Source organism: Glycine max, chromosome 1 (genome assembly GCF_000004515.6).
Source record: "Glycine max cultivar Williams 82 chromosome 1, Glycine_max_v4.0, whole genome shotgun sequence".
Taxonomy (NCBI): Eukaryota; Viridiplantae; Streptophyta; class Magnoliopsida; order Fabales; family Fabaceae; genus Glycine; species Glycine max.
The window spans coordinates 48,487,978-48,498,879 of NC_016088.4; the positions used below are offsets into that span (position 1 = coordinate 48,487,978).

At 35.8% G+C, this 10,902-nt stretch overlaps 1 protein-coding gene across 1 annotated transcript; it reads right to left on the reverse strand.

The window, feature by feature from the left end:
• Positions 1-2,357: 2,357 nt before the first annotated feature.
• On the reverse strand, positions 2,358-2,735 carry LOC102663486 (uncharacterized). The gene has a single exon (XM_006574192.1). It carries the CDS (start codon positions 2,733-2,735, stop codon positions 2,358-2,360), a length of 378 nt encoding a protein of 125 aa, XP_006574255.1.
• Between the last annotated feature and the right edge of the window lie 8,167 nt (positions 2,736-10,902).

Below are 10,902 nucleotides of genomic sequence, written 5' to 3' on the forward strand. Positions count from 1 at the left end.
CCAAGAAAGAAGTTAAGTTCTCCCATCATTGACATTTCAAACTCACTTTGCATGTCATGGGAGAATTCCTTGCACTTTTAACATCCATTTGATAAAGCTTAAAATTCATTATGGATGCATATGCTAAGAGCATTCTAATGGCTTCTAATCTAGCAACTGGAGCATATGTTTCTTCATAATCTATACCTTATTCTTGATTATATCCTTTTGCAACTAATCTAGCCTTATTTCTAATGATTATTCCATGTTCATCTAACTTATTTCTAAATACCCATTTTGTTCCTATGATGGGATAATTTTTAGGTTTCTCTACAAGTTCCCACACATTGTTTCTTTCAAATTGATTCAGTTCTTCTTGCATGACAATAATCCAGTTATCATATACTATGGCTTCTTTTATATTTTTAGGTTCAATCATAGATACAAAAGCCATATCATTGCATAATTCTTTAAGAGAATGTCTAGTTGTTACCCCTTTTGAGATATCACCAATAATGTCGTCAAGACGATGATCTGTTGAGGCTTTCCATTCTTTTGGAAGTTCATTATTTGATTTGGCTTCTTCTGGAGGATCTTCATTGCTTCCTTTCCCTTTTCCTTTAGAATCTTGTCCATGAATATGAATTTGTTCTAAAGATTCTGCAATATCATCTAGCGTATTCTTTCTTGACAAGATAGCATTAGATTCATCAAAAGTAACATGAATGGATTCCTCAATATTCATAGTTCTTTTATTATATATCCTATATGTTTTGCTTTGCAATGAATATCCAAGAAAGATGCCTTCATCAGATTTTGCATCAAATTTTCCTAGATTATCTTTACCATTATTAAGCACAAAACATTTGCAACCAAAAACATGTAGATGTGAAATGTTGGGTTTTCTACCATTATATAACTCATATGGGGTTTTCTTTAAAATGGGTCTTATTAAGGCCCTATTCATGATGTAACATGCAGTATTGACGGTTTCAACCCAAAAATATTTTGGAAGAAAAATATCATTTAATAAAGTTCTAGCAATTTCTTCTAATGACCTATTTTTCCTCTCAACCAATCCATTTTGTTGAGGGGTTCTAGGTGCAGAAAAATTATGTTCAATACCATGTTCTTCACAAAATAATTCAAAATCTTTGTTTTCAAATTCACCCCCATGATCACTTCTAATGGATGCAATCTTAAGATTTTTCTTGTTTTGTATAACTTTAGCAAGTTTTCTAAATGTTTGGATTGCATCACTTTTATGAGTAATGAATAATGTCCAAGTATATCTAGAGAAATCATCAACTATAACAAGAGCATAGTAATTTCCTCCAAAACTCATGGTTCTAGATGGACCAAATAAATCCATATGCAATAATTGTAAGGGTTGAGTGGTTGAAACAATATTTTTAGGTTTGAATGAGACTCTAGTTTGTTTACCCTTTTGACATGCATCACATAGTTTATCTTTTTCAAATTTCAATTTAGGAAAACCAACTACTAAATCTTTTGAAATTAATTTGTTTAAGTGATCCATGTTTATGTGAGCAATTCTTTTATGCCATAACCATGGATCATCATCTTTGCTAAGAAAACAATGATTGTTATCTAGTTTTAGGCTTAAGTCTATCAAAACACCAAAGTCATTTGCTTCTACATTTTCAACCCAAGTCTAGCCATGGGCCCCAATCAGTAGCTACCAATTTTGCCATGCTATCCTACCCAACTCTAGCCTCAGTAGTCTTTCTGACCTAAGAGGGCTCACCCCCCCCCCCCCCCCCCATTAGTAGAGGGTTGGCCTCCTGCCCAACAACCTGCTAGATGAAGGCCTCTAGGGTCGTCAATGGTGGGTCCATCTTTAGGTGAAGATCATTGACTATGATCTGCTGGCCCTGATAGATGGAATGGAGCATCTGACTGTGCATATCCAGCAGGGCTAACGTGAATGCCTACTAGTGATGTGCGGCCTGTAGTGGTGGTTGTGTAGGAGGTGAGGCGTCTGGCACGACCAACATGGTCTTCTCAGATGGATCCCTACTTTTCAATTCACAATTGGTCCCCTCGGCAGGAATATTTCCTTCATGACCTAGGTCTTCCAAGCAAGACCTTAGATCCTTCTCTTCTTCAGTGGGTAGACAATCCACAACATTGATCAGAGCTTTATCCAATGAAGTTTTTGTGGTTTGGAGAATACCGACATCTTTTTTATCTACCTCCACCTTGAAGCACCTCCTATCTTCCCCTGGGCATTTAATTGCTTCAAAAATATTGAAGGTTATCTTTTGGTCATCGATACTCATTTCTAGATTGCCTTTCCCCATATCTACCACGCAATTGGAAGTTAGCATGAAGGGTCTGCCTATGATACAAGGAATTTATGCATCTTCTTCTATGTCCATGATTACAAAATCTACCGAAAAGGTAAAATGATGGATTTTGACCAAGACATCTTCCACTACCCTGTATGGTCTGGTGATTGATCGATCTGCTAGCTGGAGCGTCATCTTGGTAAGGTCTATCTTCAGGTTTCCAATTCTCCTACACATTGGCAGGGGCATCAAGTTGATGCTTGCTCCTAAGTCAATGAGAGCCTTCCCTACTAACTCATTCCCTATGGTGCAAGGGATTGTCACGCTCTCGGGGTCTTTGAATTTCTCGGTCAGCTTCCTCTGTATCACTGCACTACAGTTGCCTACCACTACAATGCTTTCACTGTCAATGTACTTCCTCTTCTTGGTGAGGATGTCCTTCATGAATTTGGTGTAGAGCGACCTCTACTGTAAGGCTTCCCCAAATGGCATGGTTATCTCCAGCCCTTTGAATATTTCCAAGAAGCACTTGAAGTAGTGCTTCTTATTCTTCTTTGATGGCACTAAAAGATATGGGGGCTCCTTTAGAGGGACTAGTGGCTCTTTTTTCCTAGCCTCTCGGGCTAGCTGGTTTTTAGTCTTAGAGGTTAAGACCTTTTTTCTTCTTCTTTCCCTTCTTCCTTCTTCTTTTCTTCATCTCTCTCTCATTCTTTGTTTGCCTTTCCTTCCTCAGACTGATCTCCTTCAATTCTCTTCTGGCTTCTAGTCCACACTACCTAGTATTCCTCCTTTGAGTTCTTTTCTGTGTTGGCTCCAAAGCTGCTGGTGGGTCTTTCAGCCATTTGTTTAGCTAATAGCCCCACTTTTATCTCTAGGTTCTTGATGGAGGCTTATGTGTTCCTATGGTTGGACATGGATACCTGCATGAATTGATTTAGCGTCTCTTCAAGCCTGCTAGTCTTCTCATAGAGATTTATCCCTTGGTTGGAGTTCTGGGTTGGTTGAAATATTTCCCTGGATGATTCCTCTAGCTTGAGCCCTGTGTGAAATTCCTCCCTTGGTTGAATTTCAGCGGTCCTCCTTGGTTGTAGCCTTGGAATCCATGGCAATTCTGAGTTCCCATGTAGTTTATACCCCTGGAAGAATCTTCTTGGGCTATACATTGCCCAGGCTCGTGTGTTCCTCCACATATGTGGCATCCCCTTACCTGCATAACATAAGAGTGAGAAGGACTTACCGCTTGTAGTTGTTGTGGAAGCTTATTGAGAGTTTCTGTTTGGGCTTCTATTTTCTGGGATAATAGCTTGTTATAAGCCAAATTTGCATCTTGGGTGGTGAGTTCTAGAAAGCTTCTCTTTGTTGGCATGTATGCTCGATCACAAAGGATGACGTGATCACTAGTCGCCATATTTTCTATTAGCTCCATTGCCTCCTCCTGTGTCTTTAGCTTGATCTTCCCCTCTGTGGATGCATCAAGGAGTTGCTTTGATTGTGGTCGCAAGCCATCTATAAAGATATTTAGCTGCACCAATTCATTGTACCCATGTGTAGGCATCTTCCTGAGTAGTCAGTGGAAACGGTCGAGCGCCTCGTTGAGGGATTCATCAGGAAATTGATGGAATGAAGATTTTTCCATCTTCCCTTCAACAGTCTTTGACTCTAGGAAATATTTCTTTAGGAACTTCTCTATGAATTCTTCCCAAGTCTGCAAGCTATTACCCTTAAAGGAGTGTAGCCACCTTTTTGCCTCCCCTGTTAAAGAAAAAGAAAAGAGATTGAGGTGTATAACACTTTCAAGGACACCAGCTATTTTTACCGTATTGCAAATCTCTATATAGGTGGCAAGGTGAGCATAAGGATCCTCATTTGGGAGACCACGAAAGAGGTTCCCTTGGATTAGTTGAATGAGAAAGTGAGGATAAGAGATGTTGGCCGCTTGAACCTCCAGTCTTGCAATGCTTGTGAAGAATTGCGAAGTAGTTGTACTAGAGTAGTCCTCTAGTGTGACTCGTTGTTAGGGGTGGGAATAGGCTAGGCCGGCCTACAGGGGCCTATGACGTGACCTACATAAAGCCTGGTTTAACCTGGCCTATTTAATTAAAAGGCTAGGCTCATGCTTTTTTAAAAGCCTATTAAATTAAATAGGTCAGGCTTAGGCTTATTAAAAAGCCTTATAAGCATGATAGGCTGGCCTATATATATATATACATATATTATTTTTTGGGTACAATTAATATTATTTTTTAAAAAACTAGCAGATTCCATTCCTATAATTAAGTAAAATTTTAATTACAAGGTGTGAGTCATATGTTCCTTTATATTTTTCATTATTTTTATTAGTTTTCCTATTTCTGTTAACAGTTCCTTTTTCTATTCCTATTAGGTTTTCTTTTTCTTTTATTACGTTCCTGTATTCTAGAGCAAATAAAAATCATATCCTATCATATCCTATTACGTTCCTATACAAAAATCATATCCTATCATATCCTATTACGTTCCTATACAAAAATCATATCCTTTTTCTATCAGGTTTCCTTTTTTTTTAAACTTTCCTATTACGTTCCTAAACAAACAAAAATCATATCCTTTTCACTTCAAGCTTTTATATTATTAATATATTTTTAGGACTACCAACTAAATTAACGTTAGATTAAAAATTAAGGCAAATTATATATTAAGGCCTTGTTTAGCCTATTATACAAAGTGTGTTATTTTTATTTTTTTTTGGTAAAAACAACTAGGAATATTAAAGATTTAATGTGAAAAAGACTTTTAAATAGGCTACCAGGCCAGGCTAGGCTTTTAAAAAGGCTAGGACGAGCCAAAATAAAAGCCTTTGATAGGCTATAGGCCAGGCTCAGGCCTCAAAAATTAATCGTAGGTTAGGCTCAGGCCTTTTAAAGCCTGGCCTGGCCTGGCCTATTCCCACCCCTACTCGTTGTGCATGTTCTTTCTCCATTTAAATATGGATTTATGGAGAAGGAGGAGGTGAGGTGTGACTACTTCCTTGTGCTTCTTGCTCCCTTCTTCTTCCAACGTTCTTACGCCTGCAAGTAGCTTCAATTTCCAAGTTGATAGGGGCTATATCTCTAGCTGCAGTTCTACCTCACATATACAAAAACAAGCACTACCGTGCAAATTATGGAAGAAAGAATGGGAAAGAAGAATTGCGAAATGAAGAATAGAAGAATTGCTTATAAATTGAAAAGGTATGACAACCAAGTACGAAGACAAAATCCCTGGCAACGGCGCCAAAAACTTATTAATCATTTCGCAAGTGTACCAAATGTCCAAGTAGTAAACCTCGGAAGTCCGAGTGTCGAATTCCATAGGGATTTTGTGTTGTACTTGTATTGAATACTTTTAAATTTATAAGAGAAGACTTAATTAAGAGAGGGGTAGAAGAAATATTAATAAACAATAACAGGGAATTGTAAATAGTAGAAAGCAAAAGAGTTAACTAGGGAATTCAATGGAATGCGAATGTTATGACCTAGTATGCCTTGTTTGCCTAGGATGTATGATTTTATGATTTTTCTTTATCAACTCAAGTGAATTTATCCTACCCACATCTATTCATTTACTTGCCCCTGATGCCTTACGATGAAAAGCCTATTTTATTTATATATCCTCCAAATGCCTTTGAAAAGATTCAACAAATAAAATGCATGAAGATTAAATTCTAGATTACACTTAAATGCATGGGCATAAAGTTATTATTATGTCTAGCAATGATTTCCTTATGATATTTTTTCTTTTTGTTCTATTAGAATTGAAGTTACCCTCTGTCGAACATCTAACCCCTAAAACTAATGCATGCATACTTTCTTTAAATCTTATTTAGAAGTTACCCTCTGTTGATTACCTAACCCCTAAAAGAATGTAAAGATGAATAATGCATGAAAGATAAATAGAAAAGACAATAGGATAGAAAACACTTGTTGTTGCGTTGATAAATAGTGAAAAGTACATCAAACATCGTTTTAGCTTTTTATGCCTACCAGGCCCTAACTAGGGGTTTAGCCTCTCATGGCCATTGAGGGTTTTACACTGAATGAGATATAAGAACTGATGGAAGAAAAGGGATGAAAGAAAGAAAGGGATAAAATGGTGGAAGAGAGAAGAGAATTCCCTAAGGAAGAGTTCTCAGGCTTTAGGTAGTAGTGAGAATGCTCTGAGACTCAGTGTGTCATTTCCCCTTGGCCTGACTCTCTATTCATAGCTGCTGAAGTGAACTTGGGCCATCATAAGCTCGCTTAGCGCACTCCTCTCGCTTAGCGCATGTTGTATCTCACACTTAGCAAGCTGCTATCGCTCAGCGACACTGTTTTGGATTGCGCACTTAGCGTGACTGCTTGCGCTCAGCACGTGCTTCGCACTGAGCGAGACGTTGGGTTGGGCCTGATGCTGAGTTCTTTTTTCTTTGTTATTTCTACAACTTTTTGCTTTTAGTCCTTCTAGTTATTATATCTACAGCCAAGATTTGAAAAAACATCAATTCTTATCAATTAAGCACAAATAACTGTTAAATTATTTTTAAAGACAATTTTGCTTTATTTTCTATTATCAACAGTCAATTAGTTAGCAGTTATCAGAGGGCTGATGCGTTGCATTTTAGGTCATCTTTGCATAGTATTTTAATTAGGATACATTTATCTATATCTTTTAGATTGATTTTGATTGTTTCATGCTTTTAGGATTTGTCTCAATGGTTGCCTTGTTTCTATTATAGTTTAGTAATTCCAAGATCACTCTTGACATGAAGGATTTACAAAAGAAAGTTTGAGCACAAAAGACTTTGAAATAGAGATAAAAATAATGAGGTTTTGTTATATTGTGCATAAAAGATTACTAGGGGTGATCAGGATCATGACCACATGATTTGACATCAGAGTTAAACCCTAAATAGCACTTGCAAGAAGATCACAACCTCATGGCCATGATCATCAAGGTGTGAGCCTGATTAGATTTTTTTTTCTTTGTTATTTTGTATTCTCTTTTTGTAATTAAGCATTATATACTTTTAGAACATAACTTTAAAGAGGTTTTTAAACTTTTATTTTCAAACTTTAACGCATTGGGAACATAGATCGAGAGCCTAGGATTCCCCCTTCTCCTTCTCTCTATATTTCAGTTTGATATTTTTTTCTTCTTGTTTTAGTTTTCATGGCTATGTGTGAGTTGTCATCCACATTCTCGGATTAGGGTGAAGCCCTTGACATTTGTTTATGTTAATATAGTTATTTGAGGTTCTATTAATCTATGTTCCTTTAATTCTTCTCTTGTTGATTTTATACATTGTTGATATTGGATCATTGTTTGCATGATGTTAGGCACTTAGGGGTGATTTGAGAAGTGAACTTAGTGTGTTGGAACCATAAGAGAAAATATTAGGTTTTAATTCATAACAGTGGGATTAATCCTAGGTGGATAAAAAAAATAGTAAAGAGCTTAAATGATTTAATTGGACATAGCACTGCGACACTAGGAGTTTATTCAATTAGATACATCTTCATTTATTAAAAGAGATCAAAGATTACCTTGGATTAATTCGCTATTATGGAAGAACCTTGAATTGTTAGATTAGTTTAACAAGAGTCTCGATACAAAACCCCAATCACAACATTTTCCAAAATCTAAATTTAATCCCAATCAAATATTCTTTTATCTTATTTATTTATCTTATTTCTATTTTTAAATAAAATCTCAATATTTCCCATATCATTTTTCAATCTTTTACTGATAATTGATGTGCATAAGCATATTTTGTAATTAAAACATATAGGAATTATCAATTTTCTCCTCTTTTATTGCTTATTTTTGTGTGAATCATTGGAATTTTTGCATCTCTGAGTTTTTTGTGTAGTAGATGCCTAAACTATTAGATTTAGACTGTTTTGGTGGGTTTTTTTTTTTTTTTTTGTAGAAATACAAATGAGGGATTGGAAGAGGAGTTGAAGTCTGGTGATTTTCGCTTAGCGCACCAGGCTCGCTTAGTGTGTTGAAGCCACTTAGAGGGAAGATCCCACTTAATGTGAGGAAGCTGCTTGGAGAGCTTGCAGTCACGTGAAGATGTGTTTAGCATGTCTTGTGCACTTAGCGTCTAGTCACTTACTCGTGCTTAGCACACGATCGCGCTTAGCGCAAAAACTCAGACCAGGATGGTTTTTAATTGAGAATCAAAAAGGAAAACGGGTACTACAAACTAAGATCACAACATAAAAACCTAGAGCTCGAGGAAGAAGAAGAAGACAACCATTGGGAGGAACTTACTACTTCCACACCCATCTTCCTTCCATTCCTCCACACATTTTCATCCTTTTTTGTATAGTTAGGCCTCTCATGACAATGAGAGGCTAAACCACTCATTTTTGGGGAGCTTTCCACCAAACTCTCTTGATATAATGACTCTCACTATCTATTTAATGTTATTTCCATTTCATTGTATACTTTTATGCTTATTCACATGTATTTGGGTTTGATCACCCATATATATGCTATGTTTAGGGTTTAGGCATCAAAAAGTGTTTTTAATCCTTAGAACCGGAAAGAAAATCTAAATGCTTCATTGCTAGGGATAGTGTGAGGTTGTTTAGTCTGTTTATGCATCTCCATTAGCCATGCGATTCAACTAATTTAGTTCTTGAGGGATTAAGAAAGAAATTACGGGAATTAGGCTCTCTCATGTGAGGAATACGATTAGAGTACATTAATAGATGTAGGTGATAACTAGAGTAAAATTAAATAGAGAAAAATTAATTATATCGCATCAAGAGTAGCTTCGATAGGAAAGCCCCCTAAATATTCACATCTTATGTTAACGATCCTTTGCCACTCCTAGTGTTTGTTTTTCTTACTTAATCACAGCTTAGAATAGTATAGTTTTTTTAATTTACAAAAATGACTCAACTTTCACTTCTTAAATCTATTCATTAATTGTACAAGAATTAGATATATATCATCTTGAATACAAACAAAATCCCTGTAGAAGCGATACTCAATCTTACAATTTTAAATTACTACTTGGACAAATTGGTGCACTTGCCAATGAGTTAACATTTTCCTAATTGTTTAATTTCTAATGAACTGTGATAATTGCAAAGTAAAAAATCGATTCCTATGGAGTCGATGATAATAATAGCCTTAGTTGTAGTTGCATTCATGTGATTGTTGCATATGCTGTTGTACAAGTGGTCTCAGAAATTTTAAGAAGGGGGGAGTTGAATTAAGATTTCGTTGACTATTCCTAATTGAAAAATTTCTCTTACTTAGATATTCCCTAGATTCAATTACTTCTTTAATTGTAAGTTATTCGAATAACAAATAAGGAGAAGTAAACTTAAAGAAATAAAAACACAACAGAAAGTAAAAGAGATTAAGGAAAGAGAGAATGTAAAACCGGATTCATACTGGTTCGGCCACAACCCATGCCTACGTCCAGTCCTCAAGAAAATTCCACTTGAGCGTTTTCACTAACCTTGTAAAAACCTTTTACAAGCAATGAACCACAAATTAATGACTTCCCTCCTTTATGTTCAGTGTTTACACTAAGAAGCAAATTCCACTTCTTGCAATGAACCCCAAAGGACCTTCCTCCTTTGTGTTTAGTGATTACACCAAGAGGCAATCCCACCTCTTGCAATGAACCCCAAAGGACCTTCCTCTTTTGTGTTCTATGATTACACCAAGAAGCAAATTCCACTTCTTGCAATGAACCCCAAAGGACGTTACTCCTTTGTGTCTAGTGATTCAACCAAGGAACATACTTGTTCCTTGAACCAAGTAGACTGTCTCTTGAAAAACATTTATAACCAAGAGTCGGTCTCTTGAAAAGCTTTTTGTAAGAATGAAGGAGAGGAAGAAAATAGAATAGCACAAGTTTTTGCCCAATGAACATTTCTTGACAAAACAAAAGTTGAACAAAAAACTCATAGAAAGATGTTCAGAATTGATGCCTTTGAAATTCGTGTCATGATCACATATTTATAACCATTTGATGGCTCTTGAAGAAACCATGTTAAAAGTTGTGACTTTTGGCAATTTCTTCAAAACCAGTCACTGGTAATCGATTACCATAACTGTGTAATTGGTTACATAGTTTATTTTATCAAAGGTTGTGACTCTTCATGTTGAGGTTTGAAATCTAACGTTCAAAATCACTGGTAATCGATTACAAATATTGTGTAATTGATTACACTATTTTGAAAATATTTTTGAACATTACAAGACTATGGTAATCAATTACATGCCCATGGTAATCGATTACTACTTTGTAAATCAGTTATAAAACTATTTTGGGCTTCTAGTAATTGATTACTACCTTATGGTAATCGATTACCAGAGAGTAAAAACTCTAGTAAAAAATATTTCTTGAAAAATTCTCTTGGACAATTTTGTGTTGTTCATTCTTTTCTTTAAAAAATTATTTTTAAACTTATCTTGATGCTTTTCTTGAGGTTCTTGCATATCTTGAGTCTTCTCTTGAATCTTCTTGATTCTTTGTTTGAATGAATCTTTAATAATCTTTGGCATCATCAAAATTCTCTTGGAAGCTTTGCTTTTACATATGCCCTAAAAAAAGTGGGGAGTTTTCAATAAGAATTCAGAATGG